General features: G+C 44.5%; 1 protein-coding gene and 1 pseudogene across 1 annotated transcript in view; both read right to left on the bottom strand.

The window, feature by feature from the left end:
* Nucleotides 1-503: 503 nt before the first annotated feature.
* Nucleotides 504-24,199, bottom strand: part of PARM1 (prostate androgen-regulated mucin-like protein 1) — a 111,360-nt gene continuing 87,664 nt past the window's right edge. Inside the window, exons 3-4 of the mRNA XM_024579491.4 lie at nucleotides 15,728-15,806; nucleotides 504-4,539 (exon numbers count right to left, since the gene is read on the bottom strand). Coding sequence (XP_024435259.2) covers nucleotides 4,455-4,539; nucleotides 15,728-15,806 — 164 coding nt within the window. The 3' untranslated portion in view covers nucleotides 504-4,454. The remainder of the gene's footprint in view (nucleotides 4,540-15,727; nucleotides 15,807-24,199) is intronic.
* Nucleotides 15,819-23,394, bottom strand: LOC112321899 (histone chaperone ASF1 pseudogene; annotated as a pseudogene).

Below are 24,199 nucleotides of genomic sequence, written 5' to 3'. Positions count from 1 at the left end.
TGCAAAATGCATGGGCTTTGGTGTTGCCCTTTTCTTCAGAACCAGAATAATCTTTGGTTAGCTTCTGAGGGGTTGAGGTTATGTTCTGGATGATTGATATTCCTTGCCATTTAACTGTCAGATAAAGATGGGTGTGCTGAATGTAACTTTTTGAAAGAGAATGAACCAAGTACTATCAAATGCACTGCTAATGCCAATATGCTTTCATATGACTTGATTATGCATCACCATTTATTTATTGAATCAAAATTTTTTTTACATTTATTTTATAAGGCATGGCATATAGTTAAGAGTAAAATCACTGCCTGAAAAGTTTCTCCATTTCTGATATTCTGCAATTCTCTTTCAAGATCAGAGAGACGTCCTGCTCTGCAGTAAATATTATTTATTGATGTGGGATAAGCTTTCTATAAGAACAAGCCAGGGCTACTTAATATAAGCAATATTGGGCATATCAACTAAATAGCCCGAGTAATAAAACATGTCAAAATGTGAATCACCACTGTCAGAGCAAGCTTTTAACAACTTTAATTGATATAAGTGGTATGCAATATATCTTACAACAAATGTGGATACAATCACATCAAATATCAAAGAATTTGCAGGTGTTTCCATCTTTAAATCACATCGGCTAAGTCACCCCAAGACAACAATCTGGCACTGGTCTCTTGGTTAGCACTATTACCAATACCAACTAGCACTTTAACATCAAAGTTGAAATGATACATTCATTTGCCAAAAAGGGGTTAACGGCAAAGAAGGTGAATCAACGTGCAAATTAGCATCTGACCCAAAATTCATCTCCCAGATGCAGGGGATTGAACCACGCACCCTTACAAGCAAGATGAAGGGCAAACACATGATATCAAACCAAAATCACCTCCACAAAGAACCCTGAAGACCTCGAAGGTAAAGGCCAGAGTTCTATTGATATTAGTGCTCAGGTATCTGTACCGTGCTACCCTGACCTCCCGGATCCTAACTCACCAGGCTGCGACTCTGTCTCAGGCCATCCATCCTTCAGGCCATCCTTCGTCTGGAGACGGAAACTGACCTTTGTGGCTCCAGGCACGGTTACCCTCAGTCAGTCGGCTGCACTGGGGGTAGCCTGGAGCTGCAACAGCTGTCTGATGTGGCTACAACACAGCTGTAATTTTATAGATTTAAGTAAAAACAGCACACCAGTATAATAACAAACAAGAAACAGATCACTTATATATCTATGTAATACTTAAAATGTCTATAAATATTCTTCTGCAGAAACTGAAAACACTGTAGACATGATTTCATTAGTCCTCACAACACATTTGTGAGGTAGCATGGGGTGAGGTCAATGTGAAGGCATCACCCCCATGTAAGAAATGAAGACAGATATTCAAAGAGGGTGGGAGACTTCGTTAGGGCCACGGGAAAAGAAAACAAGTTGAATCTCACTATTTCATCATTTGCAGGCTGCAGTCTAGAAGAGGCTGCTCGCCTCCCTCCTGCTCTGACATGCCTCTAATGCTTTCACTCACCCTGTGCCTGGTTGTTTAGATCCACTGGAGCCGTTTCCCTTGAGTATAGCTGGACAGACTCTCCCTGAGGTAAAGGTCATCAATTAGCCACATATTTCGTGTGTGTGTATGTGTAGCAACGTCTATTGAATTCAGTTGCTAAAATCTTTTGGCCAGTTCAAAAATAGAAAAGAAATGCATTTGGCAAAATGAGGTTCTACCCATTGGTATTTTATACTAACATTAACGAGGAGTGTGAGCGTTTTTATAGGAAGCTGTCACCTTGGGAGGGGTGTGTAACACTGCCTGCTGGTTGAGATCTGCTTTAGGTCCAGATCCCTCTCTTTTTCATAAGGATTTGGAAGTTAATAGAAGCAATTAATGCACCAATGGCTCTTGCACAATTGCAGCCTTCGGTAAGGAAAGAGGCTGGCTGGGTCCACGGCTTATAATTGGTCAGAGTTTCTTGGCAAGAGGCTGCGTCCTCTGATCCAGTGTTTATGATGGAAGCAGTATCAGAAGTGCACCTCTACAAAGGTTTCATGGGCACTTTGTCAAAAGTGTTTTTGACTGAGGGACAAACTATGGAATGTTCCGTTTTATTTTTGCTAAACTGAAAGCCCATGCAAGGAGTGAAGGTAGGGAACAGGTACAATTATTCAGGCCAAGCTTGGCCAGAGGGGGCATCCTTGGTCATTTCTGGCTATTTTTTTGGGGGGGGGATAACACTTAAATAAAAAAAAATAATCGAGACATCAGAATTCCACTCCTCATTACCCATAGCTTTTGTAAAATCCCTCTGGAGGTTGCCCATTCTCCTTTGGTCCCTAAGGAGTTTAGGAGGAAATTCTGTTTGGAGTGTTGGATGGCAGGTTTGTGGAAACGGCCCAGACCCTGGTGTCTTTGACACCAGTGGGGTTTAGGACAGCATGGCAATGGTGGTTTATGAGCCAGCACTTGCTGGCCACAACAAGTGACAGAATGAGCTAAGGGTCAAGTTTCTGGAAACTGACAGAGTCGTGGCAGCAGGTCCAAGTTTAGAAATAAAAATTGACCAGTGTCAAGTTCTTTATGACACTGTTGGACAACATAACACATTTTGTAACAGGACCCGGTGTATGTTTTCTCCGCCCTGAAATCAGGACATCGGCTGGCTGCCAGTATCCAGTGTTCGAGGAGGACAGTCGCAGCTGTGGAGCACAGCTACCCAGAACACAAGAAGAAACAAACAAGGCAGCGTGCGGGCCCAGGGCAACCCATCAGCTAACAAATTAAACACTTTGAGATAAAAATTTAAGGAATCATTTTATTTAATTAAAAATCTGGGAGCGTTTAATGTGTCACAATGGGCACTGCAGTAAATTACGGATTCTCAGACTCAGCACTGGCGGCCCTTGGGGCCGGATGATTCTCTGATGTGGTGGGCTCTTCTGTGCACTGCAGGGTGTAGCGCATCCACTGTCTCCTCCCCACTAGTAGCACCCCCGAGTTGTGACGATCAAAAATGTCACCAGACATCTTCGTATGTCCCTTCCCAAGAGGGGGTGCAAAACTGCCTGCAGGTTGAGAACCACTGCAATAAATGGATACCTGCAAAAACGATCAGCTCTTTCTCAAAATTTGCTATGTGGGATTTTAAGAGTATCTACCTTTTGATTTATTAAAGGGTGGAATTACCGTATTTTGCCATGTATAATGCCCATCCACATTTTGTGGGCATTAAACACCGATTATTATGCCCATGGTGTGTAGTCATTATACCCATGTGTAATGCGCATCCTTATTTTCCCCTCAAAAATTTGGGCAAAAAGGTGCACATTATACACTGTAAAATATGGTAGTAAGGTAAGTATAAGGGAATAATAAATGGACTAATCACTGTGTCTGTTTTCTATGGAAATGCCTCACTGAGCAATTATAGATAGACTAGTGTCTTATTTTTTTAAAAAAACAGAATACCTCCATTACCCAACAGACAGTAAGGCAGTGAACCAGTTGCTTTGCGGGTATAAAGCAGGGAATCCATGGGCTCCTCCAAGCAGTGGACACCTCTGAGAGTTACTGAGAGCTGATTCCCACTTTACATAACGAGGTACTCAGTGCATGCCAGCTCCCTCCCTCCTCCACTCCCCCCACTCCCACTGCACACTCCCTCCACACGCCTCTTGCTTTCTCTTCTCTCAGCTCATCTTCCAGGTTTTTTCCGTGGAACTGCAACTCCACGGAAAGCTTATGGGCTGGGATGCCAGCTGCTGTTGACAAGCACAGGCATCCTTAGCAGGGACAGGAGGCCTGGAGGGGAGAACAGGTAGAAGGTACGCTGAGATCTGACAGCAGCCAGCAACTCTGCCCCTCTGCCTGCTGGCCTCCTCGGGGGCGCTTTCTTGTCTCCTTTTTCGTAAACTAGGCAGCTAAGAAGCTGGGTGCATCTTGTAGAGCCAAGCAGGGGTCCTATCAGACACAACTGGATGAACAGAGTTTAAAAAGGACTGAGAAATTCCTGCTTCCTCATCTGCAGGGTGAAATCCTCCCAGTACTCATTTCCTTTCCACTGATGGAGATTTAATATAATTTCCTAAATAAAAGTTTTAAGAAATACCACAGACAACAAGTTCCCCTAAAACTAACCCCTGACAAAACAAGTGGATTCCTCTTCCTCAGTCCTCGCAGTGGGTCCTGTGGTGGGCACGGAAGCCTCCACCGTGGCGTTCTGGCCTGGCCGCCCAGGCCCATTTCAGCTGCACGTCAGCCTCCACACACCTTGAAATATGGTTCTTTTTGTGCCAGAAAGAGGAAGTTGTAGTAGCCAAAGAAGAGGGAGGAAAATGAAATAACCAAACCATAAAACAGGCTTTAAGATTGTCGCTCAATGCGCTTCAGGTACTTGTTATTAAATCTACTGGCTAAGCACTTATAAATAAAAAGCAGTTATCCCTCGTCCCAGGCCACGTTCCTTTGTTAGGAGTCGTCGTACAGAGGGTTGTTGTAGTTTCCCCAGGACCCGTAGTCGTGGTCGTCCAGAAGCCTTCCATAGGAGGAATGCCTGGTGGGAAGGAGAAGACAGCTGTGGTTACTTGGAGAAGCTGCCCATCTGAGGACAGCCTGACAACCTGCAGCTGAACTGGGGAGGCTCACAGGGCGCACAGCGCGGAAGCTGTGATGCGGCGAGAGGGCAACCCTGGCAACCACGGAGGCCCGTCTGCAAACACCCTGTAAGTTACGACTGATCAGCTGGGAGCCCAGATGGTGCCTTCTGTTGAGATCAGCAGTGTACTGTCTTTCTCCTTGACTTCTAGTGCTAGAGAAAGAGAGGCCCATTTCCATGGCTATTTAAAAAAAGTAAAGGGAAAAAAGGGAAGGTTGCATTCCTGGCATTTTGACTTAGGTCCTGGACTTCATTTCCCCTGAAATAAGAATGATGTAGTCAAAACCACTGTTGCTGTGGCCACCCCTCCTGATGTTTACAGAGTGTTTTACAGTCTACAAAGTGCGTCTATGTTTTGTTTCCACGTGTTCCTCAAGTGAACAAAGCCATGGGGCAGGTATTGTTTATCTATTTCTCCAGTGAGCCCCTCCAGTGGGGCTCAGAGATGATAACTGATGTGCTCATTGTAACCCAACTGAGCTATGAGTCAAATCTTTACCTCTTGGACCTGTGTCCAATGCTCTGAGCTCAGCTTCCCACAGTCTGATTAGCACCTTACTTCAACGGCAATGTGGGTTGAGCAGGCTTTGGTGAGTCATTCTGGGAACCTGTCCCACAATTAATATTATTTCTATGAGAAACTAAAGTCAGATTGTTATCACTCCTCTCTTCAAACCTTTAAGTGGTTCCTCCTCTCACAAGTAAAAGCCAAAGTCATTAAAAAACTTTGTGAAGCCCTACAGGATCTGGCCCCTGTTACTTTCAGAGCACATCAGCTACTATTCCAGTTCTTGTTGTTCCCTCTGCTCCAACATGCTGGGCTCCTCACTCTTCCCCCTCATGCCTGGCACACTCTTGCCTCAGGGCCTTTGCACTAACTGGTTCCCTCAGCTTGTGACAATTGTCTTACTGATCTCCACACATGGCGCATTCCCTCATCTTCTTCAAAAGTCTTTGTACAAAAGGCACTTTCTCAGTGAGGCCTTCCTTAAGAACTCCGTTTAAACTTGCAACTCCCCTCCTACCCCAGTACTCCCTGCTTTATTTTTCTCATTGTTCTCATCACCTTCTAACACACTGTATAACTTACTTTCCTATTTTGTTATTTCAATCCGCCCCTAACTAGACCATAGGTATGGCTTATTTGCTGTTTTTGTTGTTGTTGTTAGCTCTATCTCCAGAAGGCTATCTGGCACATAGTTAGTCACCAATAAATGTTGGTGGAAGAAACAGTGATTGGGGAAAAAAAGTACATCCTGGAAGGCCAATCTGTTCACATATTGGGAGCTTCCTGGGAAGTACTATGGTCATTTTGTATTAAAACTAAGGACAGGATGGGGAAAACATCATGAAATGAGCATGTGGTGCCTCTGAGGTTTGTGCTTGCACGTGAGCTGTTGCACCTTGCCGCTGAAATCAGCTATGCCATACATAGCGCAGGTAAGCATACCCAGTCCCCCTACTTTTTGTCTTAATTAGATACGAAAATTAAACAAAGTGAAAAATAATCTGAGAAGCAGAGAAAGATTTGCTATATTAATATTTGTTGCTAAAATAATTGTTGTCACTGTCTGAAGCTTATTTCCATCTGCCAGGTAATTGAAAAGAGATGATCTGTTGAAAAAAAACCCAGACCCTTGATATGCTGGTTCCAAACTCTTAGCCTTCAAAATCCTGATTTTTGTCTTGAAGGTTGGCTCAGCTGACCCAGTCTATACACCTGGAAACTTGATGATGTTCCCCAGTGTGTTTTGTTTCGCTAAAGGTCCATATTCATTTCTGTGGGTGAGCGAAGGAAAGAGATCCCAAATAGCACAACGCTGATCTTCTGACCTACTGAATGGAGAGGCCAGTTTTGGTAACTGGGGTCACCGGCTATCCATTGCCAACATTTCCCACACATTTTGAAGTTCCAGTTCCAATCAAATCCCTTAACAGGATGGTTGAAAGTGGAAGCTGTAGAATGGAGAAGTGAAAATCGAAGGATTACGAGACTGGAGTCGAGCCTCAATTTCAGCCTGACTGAGCATTCAAGCCTGGCCAGCATCCACCTGACAAGCACGCTGCCTTATTGCTAGGGCATTCCTGCCTTGCCTTTGTGTGGTAATTCAACTTCTCACACCATTTTTATTTCTGTCATATAATTTTATTCCCTTAAGGTGTCGGTGGGGCCGATGGATGTGTGTCCTCGAATGTGTTTTTAACCCCCCGTTTCTTCATCTATAAAGTGGAGAAACGTAAAAAAGTTGTGTTAGGGTCACTGGGAGGATTAAATGAGGTAATGCATATAAAAGGCCTGGCCCATAGTCAACGCACAATACGTGTCGGCCAATGTTGTTTTTTAATTTTTATTGTAATGAAACTTACATCAGCCCATGGCAAATCTGTAAATAGTAAAAAAAAGACGTTGAGTGAAAAGTGAGCCTCCCTCCCAACAGAAACTCCTGAAACCATGCCCTAGGTACAGTCATAAGACTAACTTCTTCGAGTGTGGTTATTTGAATTGTTAAAAATTATTATTAGGTGGGAGCGAGGTTAGAGGAATAAAAATCTTCTGGCCATCAGGTTTTACCGGCGATGGCTATTTTAGGGAAGGCTATTTGATCAGAGCTGTATCTGAGTCTGCTGTATTGGAAGACACATCCACGGCACACGCAATAGTAAAAAAAAGGGATAGATGGATCGTTCATTGTTCTTAGTCTTCTCATTTGATTAAACAGTGAGTTAAGCAAAATACTGATAAATGAGGATAGCACAGCAAGAGATAGAGATAAACCCTATTTGGGCATGTACTCAACCAGCCCGTAGGGCATGATACATATATTAATGAGCTTAAACAAGAAGAATTGGGTGTGCTGGGATTCAAGCCAGGTTTGTTTAAATCTGACCATGTATGGAAAGAGCTAGACAAACACATTTGTGTGTGTGTGTATGTGTGTGAGATAAGGGGAGAATAATTAATGATCACTTTAAACTCTCTCTCCAGGTCAAAGCTTCTTAAATCATGGCATGTTTTAAATGGAAATGGGGGAGGTTTTCAGACGGGCATTTGTGGAGTCGAAGAGATGAAAAAGCTCCCATTCCCCAAATTAGGAAGGTGGCGCTCAGGGACACTAGATGACTTTTCCGTGTGATTTAATGGTAGAGCTGGTACTAACACCTCGGTCTCCCCGTTCTGTAATGCCACACTGCTTCATCTCGTTTCAATCTGAATAGCAATCTGAACGAATGACATCACCGCAGGTCAAAGCGGTTGTGTTTACAGTTTCTCAGTGAAGGCTGGCACACGTCCATCACAGCTGTTTCTGCTTGCTGTGACTGGGCTCCCCTGAGATAGTGAACCTCTTGGGGACAGACTGCGTCTTACGTTTCATTTTATTTTCTGAACATCTAATAGGTCGCTCTTGATGCAGGGGTTCTTTTATAAATATTTGATGACAACTGCACATATTCAGCAGCACATAAATAGCATCTGCGGAGTGTGCTTGGTCGATGCCAGCAGGGCGTAGCGTGGCCTGTGGCAACTCACTGTACAATATAACTGTGGCAAAGTGAAAGCATCTCATTAAAGAACACGAAGGGTCAAAGCCACTATGTTCACCTTCAATATAGGAAGAAGAAAGAGAATTGCAGCTAAATTTCTCCCACGTGATGACGTGGTTTAAATCAGTCGGCACAGTGCTCATGGTCAGTGTTATCCGACTGTATCATATGGTTCAGTTAGCTAAGGGCAGAACCCAGGGGACGTAACAGGGGATGATTTATGTTAAGTCCTTGCCCCACGGCTTCCTTCTCAATGGGCTTTGCTCTAACAGGAAGCAGTCCTCCCTGCTACCCCCCTCCGCATTTGGTGAATCCTTCTTGATGACAATTGGTACATGAATGTGGTAGTGGCATTGTGGTTAGAGGCCTTTTCCACTATGACAAAACGGTATCTGCTTTAAGATAACTGTAGCATTAATACTTAACGGAGAATCAATTGTCTTTGAAAATGAATGATGTTTTACTTTCCTGTGTTGAAACTAACATATTTTAGAAAATACCTTCTCCTTTATGAGGGGCAACCACAGTTCTCCCTCAAGGCTCCAACTTTATTAACTTCCCTCTGCTCTTTAGTCAAGCAGGCTTGCCATTCGATCATTAGTGCTTGTTATGTGCCAGGAAGGAAGGAGATATATATATATATATATATATATATATATATATATATATATATATATATGAAGAAGACACGGCTTAGTGCTGTGAAATCACAGCTGAACTTGCATCTCATTCATCATTAGTAATTAAGCCGTAGATTTTTACCATCCATTAGCAAAGCTAGACTGGTATAGCTGTCCCTGCCTCCCTTTCATTTATTTATTTTTTTGTGGCTTTCTTTCTCTGATTGCCATTTCCCTGCTTGGCTCCTTTCGTTTAACAAGTCATTGAAAAGTTACATTTATCAGTCACTCTTCTGGGGCCTCGGGGATACTTCAGTGAATTAAAACACTAAAATCCCTGTCCTAAAGGAGCTTACATTCTAGTGAGGTCAGAGACAATAGAGAAGACATGACAAATAATATGGTAGATGGTAGTAAATGCAGTGGAGGAAAACAAAGCAGGAAAAGGGAAGTGAGGAATTCCAAGCAGGAAGTGAGGATTATACTTCTGAATATGGCGCTCGGGGAAAGCCTCACTAAGATGACATTTCAGCAGACACGTAAAGGAGATGTGGATGAACCACATGGATTCCTGAGATGCACCCTGCGGACAGAGAGAACAGCAAGTGCAAAGGTTCTGGGGCAGGAGCAGACAACACATCTGTGTGGTAGCTACTGATCTATAATTTAAAAAATAAACATCTTATATTGGGATGATTTTAGGTTTACAGAAAAGCTGCAAGGGTAAATTCCCACATGCCCTTCACCCAGCTTCCCTTGATGTTAACACCTTCCATAATCATGGCTCATTTGTCAAAACTAAGAATTGTGAGCTATAATGTTGAAGCCAAGAATACTGTGATCATTAAGAATGATTTTATTTGACCACAGTTACCATAGCAAGTCAGTGATAGAATGAATATCATAATGCAGGAATTCTATCGGTTTCATCTTCTTATTACCAAAATCCCAATTTCAGACTGGGATGGGACTGTTGGCACTCACCGTTTTACTAAGCACTCAAGTAGCACGCATTGTTTTAATGACAATTACAACGGTAGTTAGCCCTTCCATCACCCTCCTCTCATACCTGGCACTGCATGTTTCTTTGTATCTGCATGTTTCATTTCTATACATCATTTTCAAAGTGTTCTTTACAAAGCCCGGGTTTCTTTTAAAAAGCAGTCACTTTCAAACCAATCTTGAAATAACCACATTTACTTTGAAGAAACAGATACAATTTTTTAATTCTATTTTTTAAAATTATCTACCAGATATCACACTGGAAGACACTCCTTACAAAAAGGCACACACGTGGGAACACCTGCCTATTTGTAACCAAGTTCAGAGTCACGAGGTAACTAGTGCAAGTGTGTGGTTTCCATGACTTTCCCTTCTCTAAAGCTAGTTTCTCCTGATTTGGAGGAAACAAATACTGCTTGCCCCAAACTTTCCTAATGCTCCCAGAGCCATTCACTCAGGCAGCAAGGTTTGGAAAGCAACTCATATTCCAGGTACTGCCGGGAGCTGCGCATCCTGTGGTGGAGGAGACCGGCAGCGCACACGGTTCCAGTGGCACGGAGGAGGCACACGCAGCAAGGGACTCACCGTGGGGAGGGTGGGGAGGAGACTTTTGGAGGGGGTCCCTTTGGGGTTAGACAACTTGGAACCAGCCAGATACAATGGAGGTGGACAAAATACCTCGGACAGAGGGATCCGTGTGTTCACAGTAACAGGCATGAAACAGCGGGGCGATCTATCTGGGAAACGCTAGAGCACGGTGTGTGTTTGCAGTGTTAGGAGATGAGGGGAGATCAGGCCAGCAGCACTGGCGTCACCTGTGAGCTGGTGAGAAATGCTGATGCACGGGCCCCGTCTCGACCTACTGAAGCAGAACCACTGGGGCTGAGACCCAGCAAACTGTTTTTTGAACAAACTTCCCCATTGATTGCTATGCACACTAAAGGGTGAGGTAGCGAATCAAGTCACCTAGACCTTCAGAATGCTAAAGCTGATCTGAAAAAGGCAACCTATAGGTCACAAATCCTAGAAGATCTTAGCCTTTATGACTGGCTGGGCCTACTCTTTAAACCTCACAACAACCAGAAATAATCCAGTTGTAAAAAATATAATTACCAGAAGACTTAAAGCAAAACAGGTGACTTCTGACAAGATGCCTTCAGAGCGAGGCCCTGTTGTGTCTGTAAATCAATATCGCGTTCACGTTTGTGAAGGGAGCAGCCGTCTTGTCTGTCTGGGCTACCAGCGCGCCTAATTACAGCAGCGTCCACGTTGCTGGCGAAAGCAGCTGCGGCCTCCTGCGCCGGAGATTGTCTCGTGGCTGAACGGCTTTGGGCCAATTCAAATAAAACGAACCCCACTTACCTCATTCTTCAATCATCACTAATTAAAGGCACCCTTCTGCAAGGGACAGGCAAGGCCTGTGCTTTCTTTTAAACTTGCAAACAAGCCCTGGAATACAGATTGCTCAGAGATCGTCTCTATTTCTGAAGTTACGACATGGATGCAACTTCACGGGCACTTAGAAAAAGCACACCTGAACCTGCCTGATGGGACAAGAGGAAACGGAGCTGCTGCGCCATCTCTCCCCTGGGCTCGGGACTCCCCTCTCCTTTGATTCCCTGAGGCCTGCTGGATGGGGCTGTTGGCACTCACCGTTTTACTAAGCACCCGAGTAGCAAGCATTGTTTTAATGACAATTACAACGGTAGTTAGCCCTTCCATTACCCTCATCTCACACCTGGCACTGCATGTTTCTTTGTATCGTAATTTAACCCTTGTAACAATCATGAGCTAGGTATCATCAGTACAGTCCCATTTTACAGAGGAAGAAACTGTGCGCACAATGATTAATACACTTGCTCCGCGGTCCGTGTTCTTAACCACCATGCTATCTGGTCTCTCCAGGGACTCTCCATTTGTTACTTCATCTTGAAAACAAGCTTGAAGAGAAGTATTATTAGCTCTGCTTTTGCAGATGAAAATATTAAATACCAAGGAAATTATAATTTGCCTAAATGGTGAGTAGAACCTAACTGCACTGCTGCTGGCTAGAACGGCGGTGGGGGTGGGTGGATAACAGAGAAGAGCCCTGGAAGGTGCAGGACAGCTCATTTCCTGAATCCACATCCAAAAGGTGGCTCAGCTCTCAGAAAATGTGGTTCTCTAGGCAGAGGACACTGTGACAAACCTAGTGGTCATGGACCCCAAAGAACAGGAGTGTGAAAACAGAGAGCTAATGAGTTTACTGATGCCTTCTGAGGGAAGTAGGACTTGGGGGCAACGGTGAAACTGCTAAGATGCTGTCAGTAGCGCTTGCAAGGTGCACCCTTCTTCTGGTCGTGAGGCTGAGCTCTCAAAGTGGACTCTTCTTTTGCATTTGCAGGGACATAGCCCGTGCTTCAGGCCAGAATCTAATGGTTCCCTCATGGGTTGTGATTTCAGTCACTTGCTGCTCCAGCCAAGTGAGCTAAACAACCACAGACAACAGGCCTCTTCTTGTGTTATTGTTCTCAGAAATCTGGGATGATAGGAACAACATAAATTTCCAGCCAAGGCAGAGCCCAGCCTTAGGTACATGCACACGCATGTACCTGCAGGCACAGGCATCTGTCAATTGAGCCAAATGTGTGTTTGATGAGTGATTAGCGGGGCTTTCCAAGAATCCGGCAAACAATACTTGAAGAGGTTTTTTAGCTCAGCCTGAAGATCCATGATATTAATCTCCTTATGCCATCATTTAGCCAAAATAATTAACAGATCAACAGAATGGGGTTTTCCTTAGGGGGTTTTCAAACAGAGATCTGATCATTTTATTCATTCCTAAGTTTGTAGTGCCAAAGATGAATAGCAGCCCTTATACCACTGGGGACCTTTCTACACTTTCGAGGGAGGACCTATCTGGGGGAGAGAAACCATGGCTAATTCAATTTCATCACTCACCACATTTATCCAGTGTTGACAATGCCTTGAGAAAATATAGTTTAAATCTCTAGAATAAAATGTTATACAATTTTAACCAGCACTCATTAGAACCCATTTAAATAGCTGCTAACGAAATTTTCCAAACACAGCAAGTTCTGTGGTGGCAGGACTGTGTCTCATCCCTGATGTGACCCCCCTGCTCCCAGGCTCAGAAGGGCACCTGGCGCCTGGCTAACACTCCATAACTATCATCAAGCAGCTGTGCTATTGTTGGGGACCCTTACAGTTCACCACTTTGATGATGATGATGATGATGATGATGATGATGATGATGATGCTAGCTGCAGTGGCAGGGCTATGTACTTAGGAAGCAGCATCTTAGTAATCCTCCCAGCAATGCTGTCAAGGAGTTAAAATCACAGCACTTATTTTACCAGGGAGGGATGTGAGGGTGAGTGAAGCTCCATACATGCTCAGGTCACACGAGAAGCTGCTCCAGAACGGTAGAACTGGGATTTAAATCGGGGCCCCCCTGCTCGTGGGGTCTCGATTGTTTCTTAATCACTGTTTGAGACGGCCTGTCTATAGTCGGTGAGGAGTTTGAGATGGTAAACTTGAATGCTTGCTTGAAGTCAAGAAAAGAGTCTTTAAGTTTTTCAACATCATTTTTGGCAAGTATGTGGCAAGAGGGAAGAATTTCTATTTCAAGCCACACTCCAGTGAAGGTCATGTTTTTGGTGACATAGCCCTTCAGAAACTCACCAGTGGTGGTTCCAGAATGACTCTAAATTAATCTGTAGGTCTCTTTTTTTGAGCACTGACATCTCCCCCACCAACAGAAAAAGAAACACTGTTATAAACTGGGAATGAGGTTCCTAGACTAGTTCATAAATGCAATTCAACTCACAATTAAAATACAATGTATCTGTAATAATAAGCCAGTAATTAAACCAGATGAAAAAAGAGTGCCATTCAGTCAGATATGATTCATAAAATTAAGTTTGCTGCTCTAGGAAATATAGACTTAATGAAGAGAGCGGGTTTTTTATATGAAGAAGACTTAAGCATGCTTTTATAAAGACTTAAAAAAAAACCAGGTAGTACTGGCCCTTTAATTCCAATTTCTCTTCCAAACCTGGCTTTCCTGTTCTTCGTACCTTAGGAATAGGTGATGTTACAGGACACTCTTATACTTGGCACTGTCATCCGACTGACTTGGGGCACATTTAGAACAAAAGGAAGAGGGAGATAGAAGGGAAGCAGCTGGAGAGAGTTCCCTGGTGGGCACCGGTCTGTGCAGGATGACTGGAGTTAATGAGGAAGGGCCTGGAGAGAGGGCAGCAAAGGCGATGTGTGTGGAGGGATGAGACCTTGAATACGTGAGCTCCACCTGGGGAACCAGGGCAAGAGGGAAGGACAGGGTGCCTCTTGAAGAAGAAGCACAGCTGTGTGGACAGAAGTCAGTCGGGAGTGTACGTGAGTGCACACAACAGTGCCCGAGTGACTGCGGGTCTGTCTGGAAAAAATCCAGCCATTGATAATATAACAAGAATGGTTCACGTGACAGCGATGTAACCTGGCAGCAAAGGAGAGTGGACTGGAATGCGCACGTGTGAACAATGACGCCTTCGCTGTGCTAGTAAGTGGGGGCGGGAGATGATGTTGAATGAGCATGTATACTTAATGCGTGGCTGTTGTTTTCGAGATGACTGGGCGAGGAGAGCAATGAATCTGCATCAAATTTTGTGTTAAGCTTGAACATTGCTCCACAGGAACTCTTTGGATGATTCAGAAGGCTGCAGCTACGGGCAACTGGTGATTGGCAGCATCATTACAACAACGTGCCCACTCATGCCTCACATCTCATGTAGAGATTTTTGGCAAAACATCAAATCACCCAGGTGACTCAGCCCCCCTACAGCCCGGATTTGGCACCCTGTGACTTCGGGCTTTTCCCAGAACTGAAATCACCTTGGAAAGGGAAGAGATTTCAGACCATCAATGAGATTCAGGAAAATACGATGGGGCAGCTGATGGCAATGGGGAGAACTGTGTGAGGTCCCAAGGTGCCTACTTTGAAGGGGACTGAGGTGCCATTGTCCTGTGTACAATGGTTCTTGTATCTCATGTTGTTATGGCATATTGTAAGCTTTGGACAGAAAGCCGGTGTGACTGCAGCTCAGCGGTTACCAAGGAGGGACAGCTGTGATGAATGAGAAGAGGTGGGCAGGGACAGGTCCACGAATGAGCTCGAGGGCCAACCTGAGGGGTTAGGGTTTAATCCTAAGGGCCTGGGGAAGCCACTGGGGGCTTTTAAGGGAGTGAGGCACAGGGTCAAAGGGGCTTCTGTAAAGATGGCTTCAGCTGTTGGGAGACAGACGTCAAGGAGTGACTGTGCTCAGCATGGCAGCACATGTCCTCCTGTCCCTTTTTAGGGGCATGGCACAGACTGGCAAATGAGACTGTCACTTGACATTTGGCATCTTACAGCTGGGAGGACATTCAGGGAAAATGATGTGGTTCTGAGACTTCAGGGTTCCACAGAGCAGTAGACAACAAAAGTGGGGGCTCCCAGGGTTTTGCCACTTTCTATTTGTCTAAAAAAGGTAAAAATCTCAGCTACCATCTGTGATCACCTTCATGGCCCACTTCACAGAGGATACCACTTGAGGGTCGGGAGTCCCGCGCTCCTCCCTCAGGGTGAGGAGGTGAGTTAAGGGCAGAGTGGGGAGGCCTCCGACTCCTGACTCCAGGTTCATTCTCGCTCCATTACATCATCACACTGTGTGCTTCAGCTAACTTCCTCTGCTTTGCCAAGGTTCAGACACCGTGGCCTCTATTCTTGCCCATTGCGGAATACCCTGGCCACTTTCACTTCCCTGCCAGTACATCTGGGAGCTGTGATACTTACTAAGAAACAAGCATTCAGCACAACAGCGCTCAGCCTGGAGCCCCACAAAATGGGATCCTTTCCCTTATAAAGAAGAGGGAGGTCTCACCTGATCTTCAGATACGCTGCAACTCCGAACACCAGCAACACCACGGCGATGACAGTCACCGTAATGGCGGCGATGCTGCCTGTGAGGGAAGGAAGGCCGGGGAGAGAAGACGAGAAAGGTGTTCATTGCAGATCCTGCCGCACAGAAGTCAGAGCTAGAACAAAACCCAGGGTCTTGATGCTATTACCAAAATGCTTTTCATGCTAGGTGAGGTTCTGACAAATGGCCAATGTTTGTTAAGACCTTTTGGCTGGCCTGGAGATCAAAGAACAGTGCACAGTAATATCTGATTATCTTTGTAACAATGATGCCAATTTGTTGTTGCTGCTGTTGTTTACAGGGGTAGGGGACACAAATCTCCTGAAATCCTGTTTTCTTCTCTTAAAAGCTCTGGCTCCTCTTTCTACCATTTGCAAAATAGGGGGAGACTTAGGATGTCTTATTCAAGGATTACTACAAGGTATTTGATACGGTTGGATTTAAAAGAAACCAGACTCACACAGCTATATCAGTCCCGGGCAGTTCAAAAGGGTCATCGTGGTAGGAGATGCACTGATCTTAATGAAGCCATCAAATCAAAGTACTTTAAAATATTCCTCTTTGGGAAGTGTGTCCAGTTTTCACCCTTGAAAGGTAAGCTTGATTTCATAGAGAATAAAGTTAAGTTTGGTGTAAAAATAAGGTCAAGTCTGGTAGGTAACAGTATTTTTTGTTTGCAGAATTAACCTGGTGCAATTACAAAGTAACATGAATGTTTTATTGTGTAGTTTGAAATCTGGGTCCAAAGGCAACTGTAAATGAACAGTTAACAAAACAACCCGTTGAGCATGCGGCCTTGGAAGAATTACCGTACTGCTTCCAAAGATTACTACTTTGAAGCACAACACTCTTTTTGTGTGAGCTTTGGGCTAATAATGTATATACTTCAGCTGTGTTTCACCTTTGAAATGCTAAGAATCAATTGAGCTCTTGTCCTCTATAGTTAAAGTGACTTTTTGGCACTAACACTGGTGTTAGGGACCCCATTTACTCTTTCAGGCCACTGGGAAATTATTTCCTGCCTCAGCAAATGAATAAGACTCTGAGACACACTGGAAAGAGCATCAGAGATTTTGGAGTCTGAATATGTGAATTCAAGAGTGGTTCCCCTATGATGAGCTGTGTGACCACGAACTATTTAACCCTGTCCACTCGTATCCCACTCACCTGCAGAGACAGAGAAAGAAGAGCCACTCTGCTCTTGCCCACAGTTTTCAGAGGATTAAATGAGATGCCCTGTGTGCCAAGCTGAAGTCCTCTCCAAAAGGAACATGCTGGACTGGTGCCTGTCTGTCATGGACTAGGTCTCAAAGGTGACGGATCTGCCCCACATTTTTTGAGATTTATTTTTTGTAGATTATTTTGCCATGCCTTCTTTTATTTTTTCCCATCTTTTGTATATTGTTCTTATTAGCCCTTCTACCAAGGGAATTAGAGTAGAGCTAAGAAGCAAATCAGTCTACTAATTAACTCTGTAGTAACTCCCCCAAAAGTTTTGGGCGGAAGAAGGCTATGTCAGACACCTATGCCTATAACTTCTAAAAGTGAGCCAAGGGGGTTCATCGCTAACGCAGAGACTAAAACCAGGCTGCACAGGTTGTGTTGCTTCATTTCGGAGCTTCCACACTTCCGGACACTCACACGCCCATCTCCTTGCTCCTGGAGTTCTAGAGCACAGTTAGCATAATTATCAGTACATTTCTCTTCTTTCTTTTTCTCTTTTTTTCCTATTGTCAAGATAGAATGATGGCACCAAATACTCAAATGTGCAGACCAGATCAAACAGAGAAAGTCTGAGGTCCACTCTATGAAAAGCCTCCACTCTTACTTTGAAAGGCTGCACTTAGCTTATCAGCCTCAAAACTGGGATGAAATCAGAACAATTCAAAGTTCATGGAAGCCTATTGACAGCTCCTTTAAGAGCTTGTGAGAGGAGTTATTACTGCAATGTAAGGAATTGGGAGTATTTCAAGATTCAAAAAGGTACAGTGATTGCAATTAGGAGCAATTTTGAAAGCTGGTCTTTTAAATTAATTCCCCTCTTTTAAAAAAATGGGATACAGTTGATTTCCCTATAACTCTTCTTTCATGCCCCAGGGGTAGTTTAACATAGGGAATTGTAGGTTTGACCTTTTTCAAAGTTTCTTCCCTAATTCTGAGCAGTTGGATCTCCTCCAGTTCTGTGATTTACTGAATTTATTTATATACCACCTTGTTCTAAAGATAAATCAGGCAGTTCCCCAACTCAGGTGCTCTTGTTTCCTTTAAAAAACATCAAGTGACAGTGACTTGCCTCTCCTCCACGTGACTGGTGGCTGTCCAGCTCTCAGTTAATGTCATCTTCAAATGGGGCCCGTTAAGCCCACCTTTTCTTGGTCACAGAGAGGCCAAGCAACCAGAGCTGGAGCTAGTAGGTGATTTTCCACCCGATGGGTCCTTGAGGGCAGCCAAGCAAAGGGGCGCACTTCTGAGGGTGGGCACTGCCCACTCTGGGGCCAACGCATGCAGGTAAAATAGACTGTACTCTGGACCATCTTATTAACTATTCTGCCGCCCACCGGCTCCCCTCAGAGGGTGCCAGCCTGGGTAGTGAGGGTCCTCTAGAACTAGAAGACCTTTAGCAGGCCCCTAGCCTAGGAGGGCTTGTGTCCTGAGCTCCCTGTCACCTCCACAGCAGCTGCTACTTTCAGAAGCAGCTGGGAACCTCACCCTTGGAGGTTCCACACCTCAGGGCATTATAGTCTGAACATATAAGGGGGCGGCTGAGCCAACATGAGCACAGCTTTATAATGGTAACAGAGAAGGCTTAATTTCCTCTTTGTGAAAATGAATGTCATTTCCTACTGAGCTCTGTTTAAACTAGACTGGAATTCCCCCTTTCCTCCTACTCTTTTCTTTTTTCAAGACAGGGCAGGGAAGGAGCACACAAGGAAGGTGTAGCTGGGGCAGGGGCAGCTTTTCCCTATAAAGGAAGCTGTGGGCACTCGGTGGGTAGTGCATTAGGCGTGGGGGTGGGATAGAGGGTGGCATTACAGTTCTTCCTCATTGGCATCTGAAGTTACAGACTGGATGTGATTTACTCAGCAAAGCCCAGGAGCCAGAAGAAATTAAGAGAGGGTTGAATAAATTTATGTGTATATTTCATAATCCAAGATACAAGAACATTCCACTGTGCTAGCACATCCCACCCCGCCAACATGCTCTCCACACCCAGAGTGCTGTGAAGATCTGTGAACAAAAGCCTTCCTGAATTTTGGGGCTCTCTCTGGTGGGGATTTCTCAGTGCCATTAATCTATTCTTCATTTGCAGGTGATTACTTTGCGCTGGCACTGTGCTGAGAACTTTATAGCTATCATCTCATTTCACTCTCTTTCTGAGTTGAGTAGAATTATTCCCACTGTATGGATGAGAAAGTTAAGGCTCAGAGACATTAGGGCTTGATTCAGGTTTTATAATCTGGTAAATGAGGAAGCTAACCTTTGAGCCCAGGACTATTCCATTCCAGGGTTTGCATTTTTAATCATTGGTGCACTGGTTACTTCCCCGGCCCTTTTCCCAGCATGGCCAACTCCTCCTCTTTGTTCATGACAACTTTGAGAGCTCTTCTGACACCCCCAAGCAAACTACAGGGTTGCTGTGTGTGTTAGCTCTTTGTGTCTGCTTCTTTCCGACATTCTGGGTTGAGCTTCCCCAGGGAGATTCTAATCCTATTCATCTTGCATCTCTTTCCCCTTCTTACCACACTCTTAGCTCCAACTACAGTCTCTAGCCCATAGTGGGTACTTAACTCATTCATTTAACATCAAAGAAATAAATGTGATACTGGCCCAGGAAAGGTAACTGGCAGTCTTTGAGCTCAGTCACTGTGCTAAGAAAGTTCCCACAGCAGCAGGCTCCTCACCTATCCATCATGGGGGCCCCCGCTGCAGGTCTTACCTGAGTATGTATTCCTATGACTCTACAGCTATGGACCAACCACTGCATCATGTGCCTCTGAGTCCCCAGGGACTATGGAGCTGGAGGAGAGTTATTTTAGGGATGACTGTCTGGATAGAGTGCAAACTCTCAGAAGGCCATGCTTCTGGCCAGACCTGGTCAGATGACTCGAGGGAGGAGGCTGCCCTGGAGGTCATCTCTTGACCTGCTTGGACTCTGTTCTGTACCCTGTGCAGTGCTGGACTAAACTGGCATAATTTTAAGGGGTCTTTCTCCCCACAGCTGCCTCTCCCACCACAGACACACCCCTGTCTTTGTCACACATGTGTTAGCCCTTCCGGGTCACAGGAAGTCTTCCACACTCAGAAGGGGCTCTCCTGACCGAACTACCTCTCCCTCGCGCAACCTAAACGCGCCCTCCTGTCTCCCTGGGCTTAGCAAGGTTCCCAGTTCTTCACACGTTCCTCTAGGGACGCTTCTCATTGAGTCATTTTCTTTTTTCTTCACTTTAAACATGAAAGAAATGTTTTACCTGACCTCTTTGGCAGCACACTTGCCAGTCACATCCCAAATGCCATCACTAGGCTGTGATGGGGTGAAACCGAACCACCTCCGAAAGGAAGTGCTTTCCTGGGCTCTTTCAGGTATTTATTTATTTATTTACTTATTTATTTATGTAGATTTTTTAACAGCAGGATGTATTTTATTTTTAAAATCTATCAACTAGGTAGTGGACACTATTTTAATAATCTGGTATATTAAATTTCAAAGTTTAACAGCAAAATTTTGCTTCACAGACTCACTCTTTTAGAATGACAGGAAATATGTACAACTTAGATTACATATTCTGATAAATGCCCTTTTTCCGCCCTCAAAATAAAAGCCCTAAAACGTGCAGTATGAAAGTCGCAGCTATGAAGGCACTGCGTAGCTCTGCATCCTACGGCTGATGGCCTGCTTAGCAGCAAGAGTGATGAGAATATCCTACACTTAATTTAATGGAGCATAAGAAACTTTTTGAGGAAGGACCTAGCTCTTCTCAAAGAAAAAGAATTTTTTGGCCCATTTAGTTGATGAATTCCTTTCCAGGATTGCTTTTAAAAAGCTTATGTGGAAAATCTATCCAGAATGTGCCTACTACAAATATATATCTAATCTTATTCTGCATGAGTGTCAGCGGATAAGGAGAAGAATACTACGTGTGTGAGAAATACATATATCTCCAAAATAGTAACTTATTGGTTATGATAAAGCTAAATACACCTCCCCAAATCCACTATTTTATGTAAATGCTGCCACTAGATGACCTACGTAAACAATTGTGAGTTAAGTTTACAGTAGTTTTATAAATCTAATGAATAGATCAAAGACATTATACTCTCCTGTTCTTAAACTCAGGGAGTTGGTATCTGCTCTTGACGTGCTGAATTCACTGGGGAATAATGATGTAAGATTCAGAGAGTGTTCTGATGTCCTCAACTGTTATAAAAACAAAAACCATAAGCAGAGACTTTGTAAATGAGTGGCCACAGTTGTTATTATCTTAGAAACCAAATGGAGTGCAATCGAACATTATGTGAACTGTAATAGTAGCCGTAGGAGGCTTGAAGATGGCCTGAGAATCAGATCCTCATGTTCTTGGTAGCACATAGTGGACTTCAGACCCCTTCTTTAAGGATATACCAAAAAATAATGGAAATTCACCCCTAAATTAAACCAAACTATGTTATTACAGGAGGAAATATTTTATGAATTTTGTGTTTTTGAAGGCCAGTAAGTTAGTGGTTCAAAGATTATTGTCCAGGAGGCTAGGAAATCCTTATAACCTGGTCTAATGATTCATATTTCTTTACAAGTGCTTTAATTACCTATAGAGGAGAAGAAAATAATATATATGGTTCATCAGATTAGTTTCAGAACTGATGAAATAACACAGAGAAAAAGTTATTTAAAAATAGTTGTATTTATATTCTGCAATTTACTTGAATACTGTTTTTCTTATAAACTTTTTATAGGACTTGTTTTAAAACAAATTCTTCACATAGTGTCTGTGATGTGACTTATGGAATTTCAGGGAAAGAGTTCTGTGTGTTTCTATAGCTTAATTGTACTGAAGGGATGGCAGGCGGTCACGTGCAGTCCACGTGGGACTCACACACGACATTTAGTGAGTTTTCTGACGTGGGCCATCCCTTTGATGCTGAAGGTAATGCGTTCGTAGAGAGATGTGACTGTAGATTTGGATGACTGCTCCCTGCATCTCCCAGTATTTTCTGTGTTATCTTCCTAATTGATGCAGAATCTTGTGACTCTGGGATTAGATGCCAAAATGTTTCTTTGAAGCTCAGAAAAGTCTGGTTTTACTTGTGCATTTCCCCTCAATTCTGTCTCAGTATATTCATTATTTACATAATAGCCAACTCTAACAAATTCTTGATCTCAGTAGGTGCACGTGATTAGCACAACGGTTACATCTACTGCGTCTGCGACTGGAATGAGTCTTGGATTCGGGTCATCAGCCTGAAATACAAAGCTGTGCCTTTCTGCAGGCACAGGGCCCACTAAGGGAGTGTAAAACAATTGTATTCTTCACATTCCGCAGAGTCCACATAGGTAATTTTTCATCCCCGGTCTTCAGACAGGTCCTCAGTGCACTCGAAGTTGACCTTGACTGGAATGGGTTGTAGAAAGAAGGGTTATAAAGCACCACCACACTGTTCACCTGAACCTTTGCCATATTGTGAAAAAACCATAAACAGTGGGAAGGGGGGCTTGCTGCGGCACAGTAAGGCCCGGCACATGGCTGCCGGGGAGAGTGCAGACCCCAACCGAGCGCAGGCCTGCGGTTTTGCAGTGGCCCTACGCTCTTTTAGAAAGTTGCTACTGCTCCGAGACAGCCAGGGGCAGGAATTGATGGTGGGGAGTTTTCAGGGGTGACAAAAAGGAAGTGTCTTGCTCCTATCTGTAGGTGGCTCCTGAACCACATTCTCCTTGGAAATTCCACAGTCAGCGTCAGCTTATTTAGAATGCATGTTAAGTACAATGCTTTGACCACGTTCCTGGGTCTGTGCACGTCTGATCTATTTTGAGAAGAGTCTTTAACAATCCTCCTGACTGTTTTTCAATATTCTTGCTCTTTTCTTTCCCTTCCTGGTCCAGAGCGCAGGTAAGAAGTGGAGAATAGAAGCAGATGGCCATTTTAGACAGTGTGCTGGCTCCTTCAGTCAAGGTCACCCAGAGGAAGGGAACATTTTGTCTCAAAGGAATTTTTTCTCTTTAAAAGCATGTGTCTGTGCAGGCGCCGGCGGAGGGAAGGGGCGACTGGTGAGAAAAGGGGCGTGAATGTTAGAGCTCTGCGCATGCCCACATCGCTCTTCATCATGCCAGGAGAAGCCTCCTCCATCTCTACCGCAACAGCCTCACATTGCAACTCCTTCCTCCATGCGACAATGATAACGGCAGTAACAGACAACAACAATAACCACAACAATAGTCACAGACACTTTCTTGTTACTTACTCTGTGCCAGGCACTGTTCTATGAGCTTCGGTTATTTCAATTTGTGCAATTCTCCATAAGGTGGGTACCCTTGTTATATCCATACTACAACAGAGGAGACTGAGGCACAGAGGCACTAAAGGCCCAGAACCACACGGTTGGTAATTAGAAGAACTGGGACGCAGGCGGGCTCCAGAGTCCATGCTGTTCCCCATGCGGCTCCAGCTACAGCTCTGCATCTGCGTGTGGAGGAAACCTGCTGCTCTGGTACGCTCTCCGTCTGCTTTCTGTCGGCCTTCTGGGAATCGGGCCTAACTCAGGGCTGGGTGATGAGCCGGGTCTTCTCTTCTTGCGGTTATGGTGAAGGTGGTCAAAGCTCAATAACTTAGATTAATTGGGAGGGGGACTATTTAGAAACAGATAACAGTCACACAACAGCGACTTAAGATGGCGACATCACTGGTTTCTAGCATGTACTGTGGTCTACAGCCACTGCCAAGGGTGCTGCCAAACGCTGTGGGTTGCAGTATATTAAATAACTCAGGGTCTGTCTGTTTGATTGTTTCCCTTTGGACTGTGTGTGCACACTGGTGTGTGTAGGTTGTGATGTGGGGGAGAAAAAGTGAAAAAGAAAATCTCTGTTTTTGGATACCACTACCTGGGTGGATCCTAATTTTACCGTTATTGAAGGCTGCTGCTTAAATTTCACTCCTGTTTTCCTCCCACTGTACCCCACTCCAGAGGAAGCTAAGCTTACCTCTCTCTGACCCCAAATTAATGCCACAAGCTTCTCCTGAATACATTCCAAAGGCTCCCCTGGAGCGAGGACAGTGTGGGGTGTGGAGAGGCAATAGGCCAGAGCGTGGAGGTCTGCCCACCCAGCTGCAGAGACGAGGGTCAGGTCCCGGGAATCACACAGGGGAGTGAGGGACTGGATGGACAGACAGGCAGACAGGTGAGGTGGGTGGTAGCCAACTCTGCATTTTGCCTCTAACAAGG

Source organism: Desmodus rotundus, chromosome 4 (genome assembly GCF_022682495.2).
Source record: "Desmodus rotundus isolate HL8 chromosome 4, HLdesRot8A.1, whole genome shotgun sequence".
Classification (NCBI taxonomy): Eukaryota; Metazoa; Chordata; class Mammalia; order Chiroptera; family Phyllostomidae; genus Desmodus; species Desmodus rotundus.
The sequence above is the reverse complement of the archived record's forward strand: the minus strand, read 5'-3'. Positions and strand labels throughout refer to the sequence as shown.